Source organism: Zea mays, chromosome 5 (genome assembly GCF_902167145.1).
Source record: "Zea mays cultivar B73 chromosome 5, Zm-B73-REFERENCE-NAM-5.0, whole genome shotgun sequence".
NCBI classification, from domain to species: domain Eukaryota; kingdom Viridiplantae; phylum Streptophyta; class Magnoliopsida; order Poales; family Poaceae; genus Zea; species Zea mays.
Window position 1 is genome coordinate 6,733,755 of NC_050100.1, and position 25,120 is coordinate 6,758,874.

General features: G+C 45.2%; 1 protein-coding gene across 2 annotated transcripts; it reads left to right on the plus strand.

Moving 5' to 3' along the window:
* The first annotated feature begins 110 nt into the window (after positions 1–110).
* On the plus strand, positions 111–23,471 carry LOC103625860 (mitogen-activated protein kinase kinase kinase 5). Of its 2 annotated transcripts, XM_008646257.3 has the most exons (11): positions 111–689; positions 2,040–2,669; positions 2,752–2,839; positions 3,495–3,557; positions 3,647–3,810; positions 4,047–4,122; positions 19,800–19,859; positions 21,800–21,919; positions 22,308–22,508; positions 22,620–22,696; positions 22,811–23,471. In XM_008646257.3, exons 1-11 carry the CDS (start codon positions 160–162, stop codon positions 23,034–23,036), a joined length of 2,235 nt encoding a protein of 744 aa, XP_008644479.1. In that variant the 5' UTR covers positions 111–159; the 3' UTR covers positions 23,037–23,471. The 2 variants fall into 2 exon arrangements, 1 of the variants encoding a protein (XP_008644479.1); XR_004849344.1 differs by lacking the exons at positions 111–689; positions 2,040–2,669; positions 2,752–2,839; ... (1 more) ...; positions 3,647–3,810; positions 4,047–4,122 and adding an exon at positions 10,818–14,211.
* The last annotated feature ends 1,649 nt before the right edge of the window (positions 23,472–25,120 follow it).

Below are 25,120 nucleotides of genomic sequence, written 5' to 3' on the forward strand. Positions count from 1 at the left end.
CCAAAAAAAACAACTAAGAACTAACCAACCCCGACTCCCGCCCGAGACACCAGTGAGAAAAAGACAAAACGGCGGGGGGTCTTCCCTCCCTCCGCGACACCATCTCCGCCACCTCATGATCACTAACGTTTCCCTCTTCTACCCATTAGCGACTTCCCGATGTGCTGGTGGAAGCGCTACTCCTCCCCCTCCCTCTCCTCATCATCCATGCCCGCTTCCCCCGCCCGCGCTTCCACCCTCCGTCCCATATTCGGTTGGGGCAGCGGCCCTAGCTCCCGCCGTGATGGCAGCGGGGGCAGCAGCGAACCGCAGCCGCGGCTGATCAGAGCCCGGTGGATGCGCTACGTCGTCGATGACCTCGAGGTCGGGGTATCCGCGCTCGGCGTGGACTCTCCGGTGAGGAGGGACGCGGCGGCGGGGTTTGGGCTTGCGACCGTGAGCTCCACGCCGATCTCGAAGTCTCCGAGTAACATGGAGGTGGCGCCGGCGAGACCCTCGTCGACCCCCGTGCTGCTGCCGCATCCGCTGCCCCTTCCAGTCGAGGGGGAATCGACGTGCCGGGGTCCTGGGAGGTTGCTTCGGTCACCGGCGCCAAGGATGCTCGACGGGGAGTGGAACGGGCCTGCAGCGGACGCTCCCGGGGTTTTAGAGACTGGGAGCGAAAGGATGACGGCGTTACTCGCACGGAGGTGATTAATTCGTACTATACTTGTAAACGTTATGTTTTATTGCCATTTATTATTCAAGTAGATTATATTGTCTGCAAGGATATCACCCTCACAGCTTGAGGATTCCAGAGTCGGGCTATGATTTCTATTTACTACCAATATTTACATTTCAAAAAGGATAACACCATTTACTTGTATTGTGTCACCATTGAGGTGTTAAACACTTAGGCAGTTAGGCGGGTAGAGTATCTTGCAGAGAATGGCAACAGTTTTTATGGTGCCTATGGTTCAGCGATGTATCCTTGGCTGCAGAGTATGGTGATTTTGAAGATATGGATACCATGGTTCAGGGATTGGATATACATATACACGAGTTGAATTGTGATTTAGCAACTTGAGTTAGTTGTAGGGTGTTACTAGCTAAGGGTTTATTGGGAGACCATGACATCAGCCATCAGGTCATATTAGGATGATGCATCGTAAAATTATATTTGTTGTGTATATTGAGTTATCATGATTTTTGCACGCGATGCTTTCATTATTGATTTGCACATATAATATTCCTAAAAGATGCAAATCATGAATTCTTAACTCTTCCTGTTTAGATCCTTCGAATTGAACTCCATTGTAATAATCGTAATTTAGGCATAGATCAATTAAGCTAATATGATTTTAAGCAGAATATATTTGTATACCATTGTTGGCCATATGAGAGATATTTATGTGCAACATTCGTACTATAGTCTATAGGGGAGCGAGTTGAAGAGTGTGTTATAAGTTGAAGGGTAGAAACATAGCTTGGTGATATATAAAATCAATTTCCATCCCCCACCCTTTGAATTTGAGATAGATTTATATCTGAACTTTGGAAAGTGGTGGAATGTCAAATTCCAAGCCAAATAGCCTAGTCTATTAATTAGATTCCAATTCCTCCAAAATGAGTGGATCCAAACAACCGTTTTGTGAATTGATTAAATATTGACATGATGAAAATAAGTCAGCTAGGGGCTAGGGCGTGGTGTTTTAATAAATAAGTGATCTAGTTTGTTTTAGTGCTGTACTGTAATTTCACTTGGTTGGATTGAACTGCTATGAAGCTTCTAAGATGAACCAAAAAACACCAAATAAGTTTAAGCTACTGGTGAAATAATTTAGTTCAATATTGCTGTTAAAAATTGTACAAGAAACAGTGAATATATCTATCGCTTAATGTTTTTTTTAATATATAAGCTCCGTATTACTCATTGCTTAGACTATTTTCATTTTCGAAATAAGTTTTGTGTTCCCTTGAAGCACTTCAATTCAGATTGGTGATCCTGATGTTCACTTCAATTCACAAATGAATCATTTGTGATATGCCTATTATACCAGAGTGGTGGCCCAAACACTACCAAAGGCTCATGAGCACAACAACTTTCGGTTAAATGCGACTACCTGTTATCAGCAGAGAAAGGGATTTAAAGAGAAGTTCAAGGGTAAGAACTGTGCTGAAACTTTGAACTTCAGATTGAACATTCCTGCTAAAAGTGCTCCAAGCAGTGGGTTTTCAAGTCCTGCACAAAGTACTCAAGGACTGAGTAATGTAGACTTCTCATCCACTGCAATCTCTATCCGAGATACTAATGTATGGTCAGCATGGTCTTATGACGCGATGGGATCTTCACCTCCTTCTGATTCACCTGACAAGTTTGCGGGTCGTCAGGAGCGTTCTCCTCTCTCTAGCCCACTGAGAAGTCCGGTTTTAAGATCAAGAAACCCAAGTGCACGTCCATCACCAACGCATCCAAAGTTATTCCTGGTGAACCATGTTTGTCGCCCTGATGGCAATGGAAGTGCCAGTTTTCACCCATTACCGCTCCCTCCTTCTGTAAGCCCAAAGCAGATAAATGCTAGCCACCAGTTAATTCCAAAAGCTGAGATGTCTTCAGTGGCTGGTCAATGGCAGAAAGGCAAACTCCTGGGTAGTGGCACATTTGGATGCGTGTATGAGGCCACAAATAGGTACATAAACCATTTTTTTAGCATCATGATTATTGTTTCATTTTCTGTTCTGATTTTTGTATTTCCATTCATGTACATAAAGGCACACTGGAGCCCTTTGTGCCATGAAAGAGGTAAATATAATTCCAGATGATGCTAAATCAGCTGAGTCTCTGAAGCAATTGGAACAGGTTTGGTTTTGTTTCATTGTTGTTTATTCTGACTACAATTGATCTATATGTTTGTTCCCCGATAAAATTTGATTTCAGATCTTCATGGTTAAGTAACTTTTTCTTATGATGTATTTGATTTGCATGCGAAAGGGTCTCTAGCCGAGTTGGTTAGGTGGTATGAGTAGCACTCTTTAGGTCCTGAGTTCAAATCACAGTAGGAGCAAATTTCAGGCCGAGGTTAAAAAGGTCACTCGTTGGTTCCCCTGGTTGTGTGCACACAAGATGGACTGACCTATGGGGGGCGGATCCTCGTGTAGGGGCTGGGATGGCTCAAAGCACAAATAAAGATCTGGCCTATAGGGACCGGACCCTCATGTTGCACGGGGATCAACTTACGTGACCTTTCTCGGTCGGGGCTCCGATTAACCTTCTTCTTAATTTAATACCGTGGGGGCGGTCTTTCCCCTACCAGTCGAGTTTTTTTTTTGTATTTGATTTGCGTTCTTTTTGTACATGCTTTGAGCTTCCATACTATATGTTTCTCAAGTTCAGACCAATTTCAGAGCTGATTGGACAATGTTAAATTAGTCATGTCTCAGTAATATCTTTTCCTGCATAAAGATTGTGCAAGTATGCACTTACTTTTGTTGATTTGTTCTCACATTTTTTTCAGGAAATTAAGTTTCTTAGTCAATTTAAGCATGAAAATGTTGTGCAGTATTATGGCAGTGAAACCGTAAGTTCTCCTTTGCCACGTTAAGTACCTCTAATATTTATGTGCCAGTTTCCAGTGATTTGTAATGTTCTTTTACTCAACTCTTGCAGATCGAAGATAGATTCTACATATACCTGGAGTATGTTCATCCTGGTTCAATCCATAAGTATGTTCATCAACATTGTGGATCATTGACAGAATCAGTCATCTGTAACTTCACACGTCATATTCTCAAGGGTCTTTCTTTCTTACATAGCCAAAAGATTATGCATAGGTAACTATTTCTTTGTTTTGAAAATTCTAAACCAATAGTATCTTAGCTTACCTAATATTTAAATTTAAATTTTAACCTAAAAAATTAATAGCATGTTACATTTTTTATTTCCATGTAGGCAGTACACTATCCTGTCTTCTTTTGAACTATGCTCTTGTTGTTTTTCCCCATATTCTAAGTTGTTGCATTATGCTGAAAATGTATAAATGTATGTAAATATAGTTCTGCTCTTGCAGGGATATCAAAGGGGCAAATTTGTTAGTTGATATTAATGGTGTAGTAAAGTTGGCTGACTTTGGAATGGCAAAGCATGTGAGTCCAAAGTTGCCTATAGTTTTCTGCTATTTGATATCAGACACAATTATCCAGTAGTCAGTACCCTGGATTTGGCTTGTCAACTTCATGTCATTAAGCTTATCACTACCATATTATAAAAAACTCGATCTACATGGGTAAGATAGCCTCCGGGCATTGTATTAAGACAAGACCATGCCATTAAGCTTATCACTACCATATTAAAAAAAAAACTCGACCCGGGTAAGATAGCATCCGAGCATTGTATTAACAGATTAAGACCAAGGGGCAGATTTGTTAGTTGATATTAATGGTGTAGTAAAGTTGGCTGACTTTGGAATGGTAAAGCATGTGAGTCCAAAGTTGCCTATAGTTTTCTGCTATTTGGGTAAAAATTGGTTTGTTCACTGTTGCACATTTTTAGGCTCTCTTTTGATTTATTTGAAGTATGGGCCAATTTCAAATTTTAATTGTTCAACTCACTTACTATGATGGTTTGGGGTGTTTACCATTTTTGTAGTGGTATACTAGTGGTGAGAGGCTTCCTGAATTTTTCTTGCCATTAATGTATTTGTCCTTATATTTTTAATCATGGCTTTTCTTGATTTCTTAATGCCAAATAAAATTATAACCTTAGATTAGCACTAGACTATGGTTCCTTATATTTTTCCTAGGTTCTGTGTAACTTAGGCATGCTAGGAAAAATATGGTCATTCTCTGGTTTTCATTTCCTATTACCTTTCTTATGTTTCTAAAGTTTGGGCAGAAATAACCTTTAATGGACATTCTTGGTTTATTTTTGTATACTGCGGTGCTCAGTATTTTTAAACAGTGTATATGCCAGGTAAGTATCTTTACAAATTTTATTTAGCCCGGTATAGAAATATTCCTATTTTTCCTTGTATTAATAAGGTTTGGGTAGTTTTCTAATTTAAATCCAAACTCTAAAATTTAGTACAGAAAACATGGGGTTCAATATTTTTGTCTGACAGTTCATAATGTTTGGAATCCAGCAAAATTGGTTTGACTAATTTTGGATGAGTATTTCTCAAGTTATGCATTTAACTGATTTACTGCTGATTTAAAGAATTGAAATTTGAAATGAAAAGGAAAATCTACTTTGCTCTGGGGTCCCTGGTATTTTCTTCCTGGGTTCCTTACAAGCAGGTCCTCGGTTTCCTATTGCACTGAGTCTCTGACAGTGCAGAAAACCCCCTGGGGTAATCCTGAATCTAACCCGCGGTCCTTTCCCTAATGGAACAGTACCCACGGGGAGAAAAGGGCGGCGGGGCTTACCGGCGGCGAGATAGCTCCGGCAAGGTGGTCGATGGCGTAGGGAGGTCGCGATGGTCACGTCGATGTGCGGATCGTCGTCGGAGGTGACCGAAGTTGGCGGGTCCACGTGTGCAGGCGGGGGAGTTCGTCGGCGGCGAGGACTCTGGCTTAACCAGGGCGGCATAGCACAATCCAGTGAGTCGGGGAGCTTCACGGGAGGTCAGAGAGGTCGTGGGTGCAAGGAATCGAAGAATGGTTCACCTGGTGGCCCGGTCTACGAGCGGTGGCGGGCGGCCGAAGTCCGGCGATGGTGATCTCGCTGCTCCGGTGAGGCAGTGTCTCGATCCTTGCTTGGAGAAGCTTCACGACTCCACGGGGAAACTGTCCAGAGGCTCGGGTGAGGCTAGGGGTCTCTGGGAATGGCTGGCCGCGATGGCTGGCGTTCGGGTGGCTCGGGCGGGCGGCGCAGAGCTCGCCGGAGCTAAGGACTCGGCCGGGACAGTGAGGGCAAGCGTGGAGTGAAATGTTGCGCGTCCGGGGATGGCTTTTAAAGGCGCGAGCGAGCACGGCCGAGGGCTGCTCTGACATGTGCTCGGGGCGTGCGCGGAGGAGTGCCAATGCGCTCTGCCGCCTGGGCACGACATCGAGCACGAGGCAGCGCTGAGAGTGGTCACTTTCAGGCGCCCATTGGCTCCAAATCTTCGCGATTATGGCCATGATCACTTTGTGAGATCTCTTCACCGGACCTTCCTTTGTCGTTTGTGTGTGGCGACCTATGGATTATGTTGAATGGAGCCGAAGATATGGGGCGCTCTAGTAGGGTTTGTCTCACTGCGTGAATCCGAGATAAAATCCTTGACTTGACGTGTCTAGGGCACGAATCTCGATGCCATCTTCACACACGTTGCAGAGGGGTTAATTTAGCACAACTTTGTCAATGGGAGCTTAAGGTTTTGAGTTAGGGGTCAAGGTGAACGCGCCCGAGTTCTAGGTGAGGGCTGAAATTCAGAAATCTGAATTGCATGGCCTTTTTGGGGATTTTGAACAATTATTTTGGCCAAACTTTTCTAGTAGTTTTTGTAGCTTACCAAGTATATTTCAAGTTTTATAGTTGGTTCTGGCCATGATTTCACATTTTTCATTTCCCTTTTTCAAATTTCCCTTCTGCACTAAAATGGCTTAATTAGGGGTATTTTAGGGTTTGGGCATGTTTCTCACTTTGAGGTGCATGATATGGTTAAGGTATGATCCTTAAGATAAAAAGACTCAGTTAAATCTTTGCTGAAAGGGAATTAGGCTTACACCTAGTTCCTATATAATTTTAGTGATTGAATTGTCCAACACAAATCTTTGGACTAACTAGTTTGCCCAAGTGTATAGAATATGCAGGTGTAAAAGGTTCACACTCAGCCAATAAAAAGACCAAGTTTTGGATTCAACAAAGGAGAAAAGGGGCAACCGAAGGCACCCCTGGTCTGGCGCACCGGACTGTCCGGTGCGCCACCGGACATGTCCGGTGCACCAGGGGGACTCAGACTCAAACTCGTCACCTTCGGGAATTCCCAGAGGCGACTCGGCTATAATTCACCGGACTGTCCGGTGTGTACCGGACAGTGTCCGGTGCGCCAAGGGAGGTCGGCCTCAGGAACTCGCCAGCTTCGGGAAACGCCAACGGCTAGTCCACTAAAATTCACCGGACTGTCCGGTGTGCACCGGACTGTCCGGTGCGACTCCGAAGCAACGGTCATCTCCGCGCCAACGGCTCTCTGCCGCGCATTTAATGCGCGCTCTGCGCGCGCAGAAGTCAGAATCGTCCATGCTGGCACACCGGACATCCAACAGTAGCTGTCCGGTGTGCACCGGACACCCAGGCGGGCCCACAAGTCAGAAGCTCCAACGGTCAGAATCCAACGGCAGTGATGACGTGGCAGGGGGCACCGGACTGTCCGGTGTGCACCGGACTGTCCGGTGCGCCATCGAACAGACAGCCTTCCAACGGCCACTTTTGGTGGTTGGGGCTATAAATACCCCAACCACCCCACCATTCATTGCATCCAAGTTTTCCACTTCTCAACTACTACAAGAGCTCTAGCATTCAATTCTAGACACACCAAAGAGATCAAATCCTCTCCAATTCCACATAAAGCCCTAGTGACTAGTGAGAGTGATTTGCCGTGTTCATTTGAGCTCTTGCGCTTGGATTGCTTCTTTTCTTTCTCACTTGTTCTTGAGATCACAACTCCATTGTAATCAAGGCAAGAGGCACCAATTGTGTGGTGGCCCTTGCGGGGAAGTTTTGTTCCCGGCTTTGATTTGAGAAGAGAAGCTCACTCGGTCCGAGGGACCGTTTGAGAGAGGGAAGGGTTGAAAGAGACCCGGCCTTTGTGGCCTCCTCAACGGGGAGTAGGTTTGCAAGAACCGAACCTCGGTAAAACAAATCCGTGTGTCTCACTTCATTATTTGCTTACGATTTGTTTTGCGCCCTCTCTCGCGGACTCGTTTCTATTACTAACGCTAACCCCGGCTTGTAGTTGTGTTTATATTTGTAAATTTCAGTTTCGCCCTATTCACCCCCCCCCCCCTCTAGGCGACTATCAATTGGTATCAGAGCCCGGTGCTTCATTAGAGCCTAACCGCTCGAAGTGATGTCGGGAGATCACGCCAAGAAGGAGATGGAGACCGGCGAAAAGCCCACTACAAGCCAAGGGAGCACTTCATCGGAAGAGTCCCGCACCAAGAGGAAGGAGAAGAAGAAGGACTCCTCCAAACGGAAGGAGAAAAAGTCTTCTTCTTCTCATCACAAAGAGAAGAAAGAAAAATCTTCTTCCCACAAGCCGCATCGGAGCGGTGACAAGCACAAGAGGATGAGGAAGGTGGTCTACTACGAGACCGACACTTCATCACCATCCACCTCCGGCTCCGACGCGGCATCCGTCACTTCTAAGCGCCAAGAGCGCAAGAAGTATAGTAAGATCCCCCTACGCTACTCTCGCATTTCAAAGCATACACCTTTACTTTCCGTCCCATTAGGCAAACCACCAACTTTTGATGGTGAAGATTATGCTAGGTGGAGCGATTTAATGCGTTTTCATCTAACCTCGCTCCACAAAGGTATATGGGATGTTGTTGAGTTTGGTGCGCAGGTACCGTCAATAGGGGATCAAGACTATGATGAGGATGAGGTGGCCCAAATCGAGCACTTCAACTCACAAGCTACAACAATTCTCCTCGCCTCACTAAGTAAAGAGGAATATAACAAAGTATAAGGGTTGAAGAACGCCAAGGAGGTTTGGGATGTACTCAAAACCGCGCACGAGGGAGACGAGCTCACCAAGATCACCAAGCGGGAAACGATCGAGGGGGAGCTCGGTCGGTTCCGGCTTCACAAAGGAGAGGAGCCACAACACATGTACAACCGGCTCAAGACTTTGGTGAACCAAGTGCGCAACCTCGGGAGCAAGAAGTGGGACGATCACGAAGTGGTAAATGTTATTTTAAGATCTCTCATTTTTCTTAATCCCACTCAAGTTCAATTAATTCGTGGGAATCCTAGATATACTAAAATGACCCCCGAGGAAGTTATCGGGCATTTTGTAAGTTTTGAGTGCATGATAGAAGGCTCGAGGAAAATCAACGAGCTTGGCGACCCATCCGAAGCCCAACCCGTTGCATTCAAGGCGACGGAAGAAAAGAAGGAGGAGGCTACACCAAGTCGACAACCAATAGACGCCTCCAAGCTCGATAATGAGGAAATGGCGCTCGTCATCAAGAGCTTCCGCCAAATCCTCAAACAAAGGAGGGGGAAAGACTACAAGTCCCGCTCCAAGAAGGTTTGCTACAAATGTGGTAAGCCCGGTCATTTTATTGCTAAATGTCCTATATCTAGTGACAGTGATCGAGGCGACGACAAGAAGGGGAGAAGAAAGGAGAAGAAAAGGTACTACAAGAAGAAGGGCGGCGATGCCCATGTTTGTCGGGAATGGGATTCCGACGAGAGCTCAAGCGACTCCTCCGACGACGAGGACGCCGCCAACATCGCCGTCACCAAGGGACTTCTCTTCCCCAACGTCGGCCACAAGTGCCTCATGGCAAAGGACGGCAAAAAGAAGAAGGTTAAATCCAACTCCTCCACTAAATATGAATCGTCTAGTGATGATAATGCTAGTGATGAGGAGGATAATTTGCGTATTCTCTTTGCCAATCTCAACATGGAGCAAAAGGAAAAACTAAATGAATTGATTAGTGCTATTCATGAAAAGGATGACCTTTTGGACTCCCAAGAGGATTGTCTAATTAAAGAAAACAAGAAACATGTTAAGGTTAAAAAGGCTTATGCTCTAGAAGTAGAAAAATGTGAAAAATTGTCTAGTGAGCTAAGCACATGCCGTGAGATTATTGACAACCTTAGGAATGAAAATGCTAGTTTAAATACTAAGGTTGATTCTCATGTTTGTAATGTTTCAATTCCCAATCCTAGAGATGATAATGTTGATTTACTTGCTAGGATTGATGAGTTGAATGCTTCTCTTGCTAGCCTTAGATTAGAGAATGAAAATTTGATTGCTAAGGCTAAAGATTTTGATGTTTGCAAAGTTACAATTGCCGATCTTAGAGATAAGAATGATATACTTCGTGCTAAGATTGTTGAACTCAATTCTTGCAAACCATCTACATCTACCATTGAGCATGTCACTATTTGTACTAGATGTAGAAATTTTGATGTTGATGCTATTAATGATCATATGACTTTAATTAAACAACAAAATGATCATATAGCAAAACTAGATGCTAAAATTGCCGAGCACAACTTAGAAAATGAGAAATTTAAATTTGCTCATAGCATGCTCTATAATGGGAGACGCCCTGGCATCAAGGATGGCATTGGCTTCCAAAGGGGAGACAATGTCAAACTTAATGCCCCTCTTAAGAACTTGTCTAACTTTGTTAAGGGCAAGGCTCCCATGCCTCAGGATAACGAGGGCTACATTTTGTACCCTGTCAGTTATCCCGAGAGCAAAATTAGGAAAATTCATTCTAGGAAGTCTCACTCTGGCCCTAATCATGCTTTTATGTATAAGGGTGAGACATCTAGCTCTAGGCAACCAACCCATGCCAAGTTGCCTAGAAAGAAAACTCCTATTGCATCAAATGATCATGCTATTTCATTTAACACTGTTGATGCTTCTTATGTGCTTACAAGCAAATCCGGCAAGGTAGTTGCCAAATTTGTTGGGGGCAAACACAAGGGCTCCAAGACTTGTGTTTGGGTACCCAAAGTTCTTGTTTCTAATGCCAAAGGACCCAAAACAGTTTGGGTACCTAAAGTCAAGAACTAAATTTGTTTTGTAGATTTATGCATCCGGGGGCTCAAGTTGGATACTCGACAGCGGGTGCACAAACCACATGACAGGGGAGAAAAGGATGTTCTCCTCATATGAGAAAAACCAAGATCCCCAACGAGCTATCACATTCGGGGATGGAAATCAAGGTTTGGTCAAAGGACTTGGTAAAATTGCTATATCTCCTGACCATTCTATTTCCAATGTTTTTCTTGTTGATTCTTTAGATTACAACTTGCTTTCTGTTTCCCAATTATGTCAAATGGGCTACAACTGTCTTTTTACTGATGTAGGTGTCACTGTCTTTAGAAGAAGTGATGATTCAATAGCATTTAAGGGAGTGTTAGAGGGTCAGCTATACTTGGTAGACTTTGATAGAGCTGAACTCGACACTTGCTTAATTGCTAAGACTAACATGGGCTGGCTCTGGCATCGCCGACTAGCACATGTTGGGATGAAGAATCTTCACAAGCTTCTAAAGGGAGAACACATTTTAGGATTAACAAATGTTCATTTTGAGAAAGACAGGATTTGTAGCGCATGTCAAGCCGGGAAGCAAGTTGGAACCCAACATCCACACAAAAACATCATGACGACCGACAGGCCGCTTGAGCTACTCCACATGGATCTATTCGGCCCGATTGCTTACATAAGCATCGGCGGGAGTAAGTATTGTCTTGTTATTGTGGATGATTATTCTCGCTTCACTTGGGTATTCTTTTTGCAGGAAAAATCTCAAACCCAAGAGACCCTAAAGGGATTCTTGAGACGGGCTCAAAATGAGTTCGGCTTAAGGATCAAGAAAATAAGAAGCGACAACGGAACGGAGTTCAAGAATTCTCAAATTGAAGGCTTCCTTGAGGAGGAGGGCATCAAGCATGAGTTCTCTTCTCCCTACACGCCTCAACAAAATGGTGTGGTGGAGAGGAAGAATAGAACTCTATTAGACATGGCAAGGACCATGCTTGATGAGTACAAGACTTCGGATCGGTTTTGGGCCGAAGCAGTCAACACCGCTTGCTACGCCATCAACCGGTTATATCTACACCGAATCCTCAAGAAGACATCATATGAACTCCTAACTGGTAAAAAGCCCAACATTTCATATTTTAGAGTCTTTGGTAGCAAATGCTTTATTCTTGTTAAGAGAGGTAGAAAATCTAAATTTGCTCCCAAGACTGTAGAAGGCTTTTTACTTGGTTATGACTCAAACACAAAGGCATATAGGGTCTTTAACAAGTCCACTGGACTAGTTGAAGTCTCATGTGACGTTGTGTTTGATGAGACTAACGGCTCTCAAGTAGAGCAAGTTGATCTTGATGAGATAGGTGAAGAAGAGGCTCCATGCATCGCGCTAAGGAACATGTCCATTGGGGATGTGTGTCCTAAGGAATCCGAAGAGCCTCCAAATGCACAAGATCAACCATCCTCCTCCATGCAAGCATCTCCACCGACTCAAAATGAGGATGAAGCTCAAGATAATGAAGTAGAAGATCAAGCAAATGAGCCACCTCAAGATGATGGCATTGATCAAGGGGGAGATGCAAATGATGAAGACAAGGAGGATGAGGAACCAAGACCGCCACACCCAAGAGTCCACCAAGCAATCCAACGAGATCACCCCGTCGACACCATCCTCGGCGACATTCATAAGGGGGTAACTACTCGATCTCGTGTTGCACATTTTTGTGAACATTACTCGTTTGTTTCCTCTATTGAGCCACACAGGGTAGAGGAAGCACTTCAAGATTCGGATTGGGTGGTGGCGATGCAAGAGGAGCTCAACAACTTCACGAGAAATGAGGTATGGCATTTAGTTCCACGTCCTAACCAAAATGTTGTAGGAACCAAATGGGTCTTCCGCAACAAGCAAGATGAGCATGGTGTGGTGACAAGGAACAAAGCTCGACTCGTGGCCAAAGGGTATTCACAAGTCGAAGGTTTGGATTTCGGTGAAACCTATGCACCCGTAGCTAGGCTTGAGTCAATTCGCATATTATTGGCCTATGCTACTTACCATGGCTTTAAGCTCTATCAAATGGACGTGAAAAGTGCCTTCCTCAACGGACCAATCAAGGAAGAGGTCTATGTTGAGCAACCTCCCGGCTTTGAAGACAGTGAGTACCCTAACCATGTCTATAGGCTCTCTAAGGCGCTTTATGGGCTCAAGCAAGCCCCAAGAGCATGGTATGAATGCTTAAGAGATTTCCTTATTTCTAATGGCTTCAAAGTCGGCAAGGCCGATCCTACACTCTTTACTAAAACTCTTGAAAATGACTTGTTTGTATGTCAAATTTATGTTGATGATATTATATTTGGGTCTACTAACGAGTCTACATGTGAAGAGTTTAGTAGGATCATGACACAGAAATTCGAGATGTCGATGATGGGGGAGTTGAAGTATTTTCTAGGATTCCAAGTCAAGCAACTCCAAGAGGGCACCTTCATTTGCCAAACGAAGTACACTCAAGACATTCTAACCAAGTTTGGAATGAAGGATGCCAAGCCCATCAAGACACCTATGGGAACCAATGGGCATCTCGACCTCGACACGGGAGGTAAATCCGTCGATCAAAAGGTATACCGGTCGATGATTGGTTCATTGCTTTATTTATGTGCATCTCGACCGGATATTATGCTTTCCGTTTGCATGTGTGCAAGATTTCAATCCGACCCTAAGGAATCCCACCTTACGGCCGTAAAACGAATCTTGAGATATTTAGCTTATACTCCTAAGTTTGGGCTTTGGTACCCTCGGGGATCCACTTTTGATTTGATTGGTTATTCGGATGCCGATTGGGCAGGGTGTAAGATTAATAGGAAGAGCACATCGGGGACTTGCCAGTTCTTGGGAAGATCCTTGGTGTCTTGGGCTTCAAAGAAGCAAAATTCGGTCGCTCTTTCCACCGCCGAAGCCGAGTACATTGCCGCAGGCCATTGTTGCGCGCAATTGCTTTGGATGAGGCAAACCCTGCGGGACTACGGTTACAAATTAACCAAAGTTCCTTTACTATGTGATAATGAGAGTGCAATCAAAATGGCCGACAACCCCGTCGAGCATAGCCGCACTAAGCACATAGCCATTCGGTATCATTTTCTTAGGGATCACCAACAAAAGGGAGATATCGAGATTTCTTACATTAACACTAAAGATCAATTAGCCGATATCTTTACCAAGCCTCTTGATGAACAATCTTTTACCAGACTTAGGCATGAGCTCAATATTCTTGATTCTAGAAATTTCTTTTGCTAAGCTTGCACACATAGCTCATAAATATACCTTTGATCATGTCTCTTTCATATGCTATGACTAATGCGTTTTTCAAGTCTATTTCAAACCAAGTCATAGGTGTATTGAAAAGGAATTGGAGTCTTCGGCGAAGACAAAGGCTTCCACTCCGTAACTCATCCTTCGCCATCACTCCAAGAAAAGGACCTTGTCTTTGGGGGAGAGAGTAAAAGCCCAAAGCAAAAGGACCGGACTTCGTCTTTGGTATAATCTTAACTCATTTACTTATGACCAAAGGGGAAGATAGTACCTAAGGGCTCTAATGATTCCGTTTTTGGCGATTCATGCCAAAGGGGGAGAAAATAAGCCCAAAGCAAAAGGACCGCAACCGCACCACCACCAATTTCAAAAGACTTAGTGTCGAATATTTATCAATTGGTTTTCCTATTATGTTCAAAAAGGGGGAGAAAGTAGTATTTCAAAATTATATATCAAAACCCTCTTGAACACTAAGAGGTGGATCTCCTTCAGGGGGAGTTTTGTTTAGTCAAAGGAAAAGCATTTGAAACAGGGGGAGAAAATTTCAAATCTTGAAAATGCTTTGCCAAATCTTATTCATTTACCTTTGACTATTTGCAAAAGATCTTTGAAATAGATTTATAAAAGAATTTGCAAAAACAAAACATGTGGTGCAAAAGTGGTCCAAAATGTCAAAAATAAAATAAACATTCCATGCATATCTTGTAAGTAGTTATATTGGCTCAATTCCAAGCAACCTTTACACTCATATTATGCAAACTAGTTCAATTATGCACTTCTATATTTGCTTTGGTTTGTGTTGGCATCAATCACCAAAAAGGGGGAGATTGAAAGGGAATTAGGCTTACACCTAGTTCCTATATAATTTTAGTGATTGAATTGTCCAACACAAATCTTTGGACTAACTAGTTTGCCCAAGTGTATAGAATATGCAGGTGTAAAAGGTTCACACTCAGCCAATAAAAAGACCAAGTTTTGGATTCAACAAAGGAGAAAAGGGGCAACCGAAGGCACCCCTGGTCTGGCGCACCGGACTGTCCGGTGCGCCACCGGACATGTCCGGTGCACCAGGGGGACTCAGACTCAAACTCGTCACCTTCGGGAATTCCCAGAGGCGACTCGGCTATAATTCACCGGACTGTCCGGTGTGCACCGGACAGTGTCCGGTGCGCCAAGGGAGGTCGGCCTCAGGAACTCGCCAGCTTCGGGAAACGCCAACGGCTAGTCCACTAAAATTCACCGGACTGTCCGGTGTGCACCGGACTGTCCGGTGCGACTCCGAAGCAACGGTCATCTCCGCGCCAACGGCTCTCTGCCGCGCATTTAATGCGCGCTCTGCGCGCGCAGAAGTCAGAATCGTCCATGCTGGCACACCGGACATCCAACAGTAGCTGTCCGGTGTGCACCGGACACCCAGGCGGGCCCACAAGTCAGAAGCTCCAACGGTCAGAATCCAACGACAGTGATGACGTGGCAGGGGGCACCGGACTGTCCGGTGTGCACCGGACTGTCCGGTGCGCCATCGAACAGACAGCCTTCCAACGGCCACTTTTGGTGGTTGGGGCTATAAATACCTCAACCACCCCACCATTCATTGCATCCAAGTTTTCCACTTCTCAACTACTACAAGAGCTCTAGCATTCAATTCTAGACACACCAAAGAGATCAAATCCTCTCCAATTCCACACAAAGCCCTAGTGACTAGTGAGAGTGATTTGCCGTGTTCATTTGAGCTCTTGCGCTTGGATTGCTTCTTTTCTTTCTCACTTGTTCTTGAGATCACAACTCCATTGTAATCAAGGCAAGAGGCACCAATTGTGTGGTGGCCCTTGCGGGGAAGTTTTGTTCCCGGCTTTGATTTGAGAAGAGAAGCTCACTCGGTCCGAGGGACCGTTTGAGAGAGGGAAGGGTTGAAAGAGACCCGGCCTTTGTGGCCTCCTCAACGGGGAGTAGGTTTGCAAGAACCGAACCTCGGTAAAACAAATCCGTGTGTCTCACTTCATTATTTGCTTACGATTTGTTTTGCGCCCTCTCTCGCGGACTCGTTTCTATTACTAACGCTAACCCCGGCTTGTAGTTGTGTTTATATTTGTAAATTTCAGTTTCGCCCTATTCACCCCCCCCTCTAGGCGACTATCATTTGCTCCTAAATTTTTGGTGTCTTTTGCTCAATTGGATTCGCATGTGATAATGATCTTGAGGTTAGCACTGAGAAGAACCCTAGGTAATACAGGGGTGTTACAGCCCGGGGCTGTCACACCGAGCCAGAAGGGTCCTGGTGGCAAGATCCTTCACAGATAGACCAAACGGGTCAAATTCCATAGAACAAGAGTTGTCAGTAGTGAATTGACGGACGGAAAGAAGGTTTTGAATGATGTTGGGGGCGACAAGGACATTGGTTAACTGAAAAGGGCCAGGAAGGACAACGACACCTACTGAGGTGACGGGTAGGGCAGAGCCGTTTCCAACAACGATGGAAGAAGGAAGGGAGGGGTGGGGGAAGTGGAAGACAGGGTACCTGCGTCCGGGGTGGTGTGGTAGGAGGCACCGGAGTCAGCCACCCAGTCAGAGACCGAGGTGGGTGGGGCCGGCGTCATCGTGGAAAAGGAGCTGGTGAGGGACTGGGCGTCCCACCCATTGGTCCAGGGCCCCCACACAGGCGGAGATGGAGGCCCCGGGAGTGGGAGGAGCCCCTGTTGAGGCTGGAGAGGAGCCGAGGGCGCAGCCGGCGGGGAAGCGGCAAAGAAGACCGGCTAGGAGGTGGCGGGGCGAGGGGCCGCAACACCCGCGGATGGCCCGGGCCACATATGGATCGTGCCAGCCCACGGGTTGTAGAGGGAGGGCCACCAGGAGAGCTGCTCCGGCCGCCCGACGGGCCGCCGCGACCACTCTTGTGACCTCGGCTGCGACCGCGACCGCGACCCCCCCAGAGCCAGTAGGCTGGCGAGGAGCTCCAGAGGGCGGTGGGGCCGAAGTGCGGTGAAGAGGACCCCCCCGGAGTCAGAGGGGGCAGTCCGAGGCGTGCTGTAGAGCGCCGTGGCGGGAGCGGAGGCCAGAGTGGCGGAGAGGCGAAGCTCCTCGAGAAGGAGGTCGTTCTTCACCTCCGCAAAGGTGGCAAACGGCTTCATGCGGGTGAGGATGGGCGTCACACGATCGAAGCGGGGCTCAAACCACGTAGGAGGTTGAGCACGAGGCTCTCATCGGTGATGGAGGCCCCGAGGGTGCGGAGAGTGTCCGCCATCGTCTTCATCTGGCGGCAGGACTCGTCCACAGAGAGATCGCCCTGAGCAAGCTGGCGAAAGGCGGTCTCGAGATACAGAATCTGGGTCTGGCGGTTGCCGAAAAACTGGGCCTCAAGGGCACCCTAGATCCGGTGAGCCGTATCGTCCGACACACGAACGATGTCCTGAAGTTCGCCCGTGAGGGTGCCATGGATCCAAGAAAGCACCACCTCATCCATCAGGAGCCAATCCTCCGTCGGGTCAGGAACCGGGGAGAGAACGTGGTCGGCGAGGGCGTAGCGACGGAGGGTCTGTAGGACCTGGTCGCACCACCGAGGGTACTAAGTGGAATCCGGCGCGAGAACGTCGGTAACGGTGGCCCGGATACTGGTGAGGGCGGCCGCCTGAGCGTGAAGAGAAGCGCGAAGAGTGGAGGCAGGAGCGGGCGCAAACTCGAAGGTGTCGGCGCAGTGACGAGCAGACGTGGGAGAACCATCCGACACGCCCTTGTCGGCGAGACGGCGGTAGGTCTCGGCGTACTGACGCTCGATGGCGTCAACAACCGCCTGCTCCTACTCAAGAGCACGGGCAGCGTCCTAGGCCCGCTGGCGAGCCGTCGCAACGACGGCCCGGGTGGCGGCGAGGATGGCGGCAGCGTCATCCGACGGGGCGCGCAGGGAGGTGACGGCGGAGGGCTGGCTGTAGACAGTCACCGACGGAGGGCGGTCACGCACGGGAGCCCCAACCGTCGTGTCGAGCGGGAGGCGCGACCGGTCGGCCATGGGGTGGCGGCGGCGGCGCTGGGGGAGGGTTGACTAGGCGTCTGATACCATGAGAAAGGATTGACTGGTACAGTAAACCCTAACCCTAGCTACAATACAGGTAACATAGAGACCCCTAATGGGCCAGGCCCATGAACACTCTAACAGATACCTTCGGCTTGCTCGAAGGTGTTGACGAGAGAGTGATTACCATTCAGCGTGAACAGTACGGAGCTACTGTTCATCTATTTATAGGCACGTGACGCAGCCCGGGTAAAAGTACATTAATGCCCATGACATTTACCTATAATCATAACATGAATCATTAGAAACTAGCTAGTCTTTTTCCCTTCCGGTCAGCATCATGTTCAGTCTTCATCACCATTATAAGCCGAAGCTATTATTTTTCGGCTATGGCTTCGGCGTTTATTCTTATCATCTTCGGATCATATATTCACCTCGTATGCCTTTGTCACGGGAAAACCTGCATCCTAAAGCCGAAGCTCTCTGTAGCAATCCTTATTATGCTGAAAAACAAATGGTTAGTCATGTTTTTAAGGACCTTCGGAAGAGGAAGACCCACAACATTAACCAACTTAGTTTTTTTTGATAATGGAAACAAAAAATGTTCCAGCCTTTTGTAGTTTCCTACATACGGCATTACAGATTGAAAATTAATAAAACATGCATCATTACAAAAATAACATCCTTGACAAGAACTTGTTCTCGAATCAAGCGTCCTTTAATCTGGCATTAGAACTCCAACCATGTTTTGCAAGGATCTCCATTGCCATCATCTCTAAGGATTGACATACCACAAGAATCTCTTGGTGAGCTTCTTGTTTCTGCAATAATCTCCAGAGTCTGAGCCAATACATCCCCCTGAAAAGAACCTGCAAAATTGATGGTATTGGTTTAAAATTAAAGGCCACATCATTGCGGCACAACCAAATAGACCAAAACATTGCTGCCACTCCAATTAAAAGTTTTTTCCGATGAGCTATTCCCTTGTTAGTAGCCCAAGAGGCCATTTCACATCACTACCGTATTCAAGATAACAATAGTACATACCATATGCTACTGAGCATGAATATTTGATTTATGATTTAGGTGTTTAGTTTTTGGATCATGATTCTCGAATCAAATTTGATATGTTTCTATATGATCAGACTATAGCGATCAATTTGTTGGATTTGAGATCCTACATGATTCCACCAAAGATACGTTATACAACAAGGGAACATATCGAATGTGAACCACATTTTGGTTCAAACCCTGTGCAAACCTACTAAAAAAAGTTTCGAAAAATTCTGAAAAAACATGAATGTACATATGAGCTTACCTCATTTATATATAAAATTTCATGGTCAAATTCATCTTACTCTAGAAGTTACAAAAAAGATAATTTCTGACAAACAGTAAAAGTTCAAATGAAATTTTGTATATAGATGAGGTAAGCTTAGATGTACATTCATGTTTTTTCAGATTTTTTTGAAATTTTTTTTAGTAGGTTTGCACGAGGTTTGAACCAAAACATGGTTTGCATTTGATATGTTCCCATACAACAACTCTACCATGTATATATACATTTGTACATAGCCGCTTCTATATTAAACACTGGGAGGTAGTATGAAACTATGAATTTTTTGTAGCTCAACCCAATAATTCTACCTAATTCATACAATTGCATGTCTATGCCTCTTTTAAAATCTGTAACTGAATGCTGCAGATCAATATAACATTCATTTTTTTCCTGTTGAGATATATTGCTGGTAATCCTCATCGTTTTCTTTGTAGTTGATCTTTATTGCACATTTTCTTCCATTTTCAGTTGAGTGCTGCTGCTCCTAATCTTTCATTGAAGGGAACACCATACTGGATGGCTCCTGAGGTGCGAACTGGCTATTCTTCATGTTAATTTCATCTGTTCCGACTGTAATGAGTCTGATTATTCCAATGTGATGTAAATACATAATCACTTTTGTATGCATTATTCAGAATACAAAGCGTTGCCCAAAAAAGGATATCTTAATCCAGCAGTGGACAAAGACCTTCTTTTTTTAGGGATTCCAATGCCTTCTTGTTGTTGCCTCCAAAAAGAACGTGTTAATCATGTAGTGAACGGGGACCTCCTTTTACAGAATCCAATGTCTTTTCCATCAACACAGGAGAGCTGCACTCATTTCATTAAAAACAAATAGTAACAACTAACAAAATGTACAAAAACAGTAACACGCACATGCTACACACTTGAAACCAGTCTACCATCTAGAGCATTGGATATTTGGATACAAAGATAAAGGAGACAACCATAAGGCATGTACACACCCCAGAGAAGGCCCCAGAGGCCATGAGCCCCAGCTGTGTATCATAGGGCTCCATCCTTTCTACTCTCTGCTGTCAATTGGAATGAAGAAAATCCAAGGCATACTGTGCCTTCTTTTCTATACTGTGCTTTAAGTTCAATGCATTGTGGTTCCAGATGACAAGGAAACAAAATTATTCAAAACTTACACTTAGCATTCTAGAATTCAGTTCATGCATATATCAGTGAAAGACTGAAATACAGTTTTCGGCCATGCTCCTGCTCCTTCTTGAATCATGCAGGAGAGCTGTGTCATTGTATTAAGGTAGAGAAAAAAGAGCAAAACAGGCCAAGAACAGAGGCTGGATCCAAGTATAAAAACCCACTCGCTGCCTCAAAACTCCAACCAGATAGCCTTCACCCTTCTGCTAGTTAAGTTTCAGATGTTAGCGATATTAGTACTATCGTGAATTGTAAGCAATTAGTTGTAGCTGTCATCCGAATGCTCTTGCAGCTCCAAGTTTATGGCTTCATTATGTCATTTTCTACTGGAGTTTCATGAGTTTAATTTTCCTTTGTAGAAAATGGACCAGGAAATTGGCCCACTTTTAGACCAAAGTTGCTTGTATGACAGAACCTATTTCTGTAGAAACAGTCAGACAAAAGTTTTGTGCTGCGGCAAGTGCTGCCAGCTGTTGACCTGACTGAAGAGCCCCCCTCTTTTATTTGTATGGCGAAGTTTGATTAAGGCCGTTTCCAGCACCTTTCCTATCTATCCCCTATCCCACCTCTTATTTCAAACTTTATTCTATAAACAGTGTTGTCTACAGTATAAAATATTATTTTGCACGGCCATATACACGATTTAATGAAGACAACCTAATAAAGTTATTCAAGTGGGCTTTGATTGCTTAGCTAATAACCATGGAAAAATTTATGTCTCTGGAGGAGTTTCTCATCCTTTGACTCCATTCCCTCTTGATTACATGGGGGCCACAGCCCGCAGCAGCTCTGACATTGACACAACAGCCAGCAGCAACGCGCAAACGCACTGCTTCCGGCTCTACAATTGTCACGATCATTTTTTTGGACTCTTTAGACATCTGCATAAACTGAGGTGATTACACAGATGTTCTTCATGCTTAACGGAACGGTTGTATTTAGTGAAACTTGTATCTTAGTGCTATTAATTTTCTTGAGTTAGAGAATCAATTTACTCTCAAAATCACCATTCAATGTCGCCAAAGTAGGATATACTTGTGATGATATGTGGAGCTTGATATCTGTTTTCCTAGAGTTATACTACATCCCAAAATAGTAGTCGTTTTAGCTCTTGATTTTTATGTCTATATTCAAATGGATGAAGATGAACCTAGACACATAAAACACATACATCAGGTAGTGTATGAACCCATTAATTAACTAAAACGAATTTTAATTTGGGACGGAGGGAGTACTAGATACTGTGATGCGTTGTAATATTACAGGTCTTAGCATGGCGCAGTCACAACAGTTTTATGTTGCAGGTTGTTCGGGCTACACTTGATAAACGTGCAGGTTATGATCTTGCTGTTGATATTTGGAGCCTTGGTTGCACAATCATTGAGATGTTTACAGGAAAGCCACCTTGGAGTGGTCTTGAAGGGGTAAGTTGTTTGTGGAGGCTTCCCTGTGATTTGGGTTAGATGTAAGTAATCAGAGTTGCACATCTTTCTTTACCTGCTTCATCTGATAAATGATGATAACATGTCTTACATAGCACCTTGGCCTAATCAAGTTTTGATTAAGAAACAAATATTGATCTTGATTTGTGCATACGTGATCACCTGTCTAACAGTCATATGAGATAATTAATGTTTCCATTGTGGAGTGCGGTCTGTGATAAGTGGAGTGAAAAAATGTTGTCTCTGGATCCTTTTTTAAGGCAAGGCCGCAAGGCGATGTGTGTTGGGATTTGTGCATACACAGTGTCTTACTTTTTTGATTTTTTTTTCTTTGGACTCTAACCATGAACTATATTTTGTGGTGCTACAGCCTGCTGCAATGTTTAAGGTTTTGCACACGGACCCACCAATTCCAGATAATATGTCCCCTGAAGGGAAGGATTTTCTGAGATGCTGCTTAAAGAGAAACCCTACTGAGCGACCAACAGCAACCAAGTTGCTCGAACACCCATTTATACGAACTTCGAATCACTACAGCCCGCGTAATTCAATTTTGGGAATTAAATCTCCAGTAAGCATGTGATCTCCAGTAACCCTAAACCCGTTCTCCGTCTCACATGGCATGCAATATCTAAAGTTTCAACTTAAGGGTTTATGCATGTGTATGGCTTGTTGGTGTCAGGATACTGTGCGCAGCGCTGCAAGAGATAAAGTACCCTGGAAAAATGATTCATGTAAGAGAGGGAAACATGCAAATGGGTGAGTACATGTATTGCCTTGCTCTGTTTATTTTTTTGGTTGATCTGTATATCTGGTGATGAAAGGTTCACGTTATTTGAGTTTTTTAACCCCTGCTATTCTTCATTCTGATAGTGAAACAAGCAGTGCTCGGTCGTCAGGGTCATTGACTTATCGATTGATGACACCTCTACCCAACTTGGGAACCAATAGCTTGTCACCTCCACCTTTGAGTTCGGCTTCCAATTCTGGCTCTGCAGCACATACACCGAAAATTATGCATTTTTCAGTCGCATACCATCGGCCTAGTCCTTTGCCAAAGCCTAACGGGAAGGAAGCAATAAATTTGATTTCACATTGAATAACAACATGGCAGCTATCACAACATCTGGGCCAAAAGCCACATAACCCTTGCGCTGTTACTCATAGCTGACAATTTTTGGGTCTCGTAAAAAATATTTTCCATGTAAAAAGATTACCACTATATGATCATAGGGAAATGCTGCTAAATGGAGGAGCCCTGTGAGGTCTGTTGTACTGTTTGATTTCTGAGGAAATGATTGTATTTTCCATGTAACATGTTTATTAGGGTGTAGCTGTAGGTAAAACTAATGGTCCTGATTCTGCCGACAGATAGGACATTAGGGTTATAGTTGTAGCGTGTTGTTGTTGTTGTTGTTGATGTTGTGTAATGAGCATACTTATGTAATCGTTATTGATTTTTTTGGGGCCGTGTAATAATACACGTCAATTGTCAAACGGGGATTGAGATTAAAGATCTATGTTACTTTCATGAGTTCGTCATCACGACATGTCTCGTTTGGTCATAGGTTGATGTATGTATCTTCAATGGCTCAGATACTCGAAACACTCAAGAGGCATGGACAATTTATCTTTCTTATCCCTACGTCCATCAATATATGATGGCCTTCGTGTTAGAAATGTTCAGTCACAAGTTTCTTACAACAACGGGAATGGAAAAAGACTTTGACATCAATTGCGCGGTGATATCCTAGGGATTGGTTGGACTCACGCTCGACACTGTGAGCCAATATGCTATCTAGCTTAGGTTGATCGGTGTGTGGTTTCTCAATCAAATCAAGTCCACTACAAAGCCCACTCCATTGTTTAGTTTCCTCCTTGCACTTGGCAGAGCTCATCTAGAATGCCCACTCTGAAATCGTCAGGCAAAGATAGGGGTGGTAATGAATCACGATCCAAATGCCACTTCATAAAAAATTAGAGCTCTTAAATAATTTTAGTTCAAAAATGAATAGAAACATGGCTCGATCTTAATTCGATTCGATCTATAAATTTTGTAGTGTAAAATTTAGAACTCATTACCACCCCTAGGCGGAGAACCTTCCTTGAAACTAATTGCTGACGTAGTCGTCGAGCCCTAAGTAGCAGGGATGGCAATATGTATAAAGCCGATTCAAGGTTTGCATTCTCGTACCCATGAGGTAAATATTAAATCCACACCCATCACACACGATGGAAACAATATGTTACCCACACCCGCTATCCGCAGCCGCAGGTGTGACGGTATGTTACCCAAAATGAAATGGCTGCCTTGCAAGTTGCTAGTCTGGTCCAGGCTTGTTGGGCCGAAGCGGAATGAAAGAACATACTTACTTGGGCCAAGTTTGCGGTTATGACGGTTATCAGTTAGTTGCTTTCCAGAGTTTTTTCCCCGTGCGAGAGATTCGAGAGAAAGAGAGCGCGTTCTCGTCTGTCTTGAAAAAGAAGCAAAACTTTAGCTGCCAAGAACGGAGAAAAAGAGCAAGGACGGACTGTGCTTTACGATCAGCGGTAGCTGGTACGGTGGTACTACCCTTGAACTAACCCAAACCATTTCCTGCCACCGGTCGCGCTTATAGCTAGCTAGACTAGACAAGCGAAGCCAAGCCGGGTAGGCAGGCGCTTTCTCCATTAAAAACTGGATCAAGCCAACCGCGCCAACCACCACGAGATTCCCGTTGAGATTTGCCACCGGGGCCTCGTGGGGGCACCGAGCGCCAGGCCACCCGGTGCCGCGACCACCACCTGTGATGAGAACCAGCGTGACGCCATGTCATTTCTCTCCGCGCGCAACCAGCCGGCGGAAACGCACGGCTGTTGCTGTTGCGGCCGCCACGCCACTAACGAGCATAGTGCCATAGTGGGTACTGTCGTACTGAGAAGTGACCACCAGCCAGAGCTAGCTCCCAACGACCAAACACGGCTGCAGGCAGGCAGGCGATTAGGCCGCCGGCCGCCCTCTCGCACCGCTGTACTAATAACTCGATTAGGTCCGTGTACTTGCGTGCGTACGTCCTCGTCGAGACGGCGAGAGGCGCAAGGAACACGTGGGGGGCGACGGAGTGGAACGGCCGGCCGGGCACGCAGACGCACACGCACCCCCGGCCACTGGGGCAGGGAGACGGGGCCGGCCGACGCCGGGAC

Bases quoted from the DNA above. Each gene is read 5' to 3' on its own strand.
- LOC103625860 (XM_008646257.3), top strand. From the start codon at position 160: ATGTGCTGGTGGAAGCGCTACTCCTCCCCCTCCCTCTCCTCATCATCC. The intron at 4,123-19,799 runs GTGAGTCCAAAG...TTCCATTTTCAG, and splicing joins ACTTTGGAATGGCAAAGCAT to TTGAGTGCTGCTGCTCCTAA. The intron at 22,697-22,810 runs GTGAGTACATGT...TCATTCTGATAG, and splicing joins AGAGGGAAACATGCAAATGG to TGAAACAAGCAGTGCTCGGT.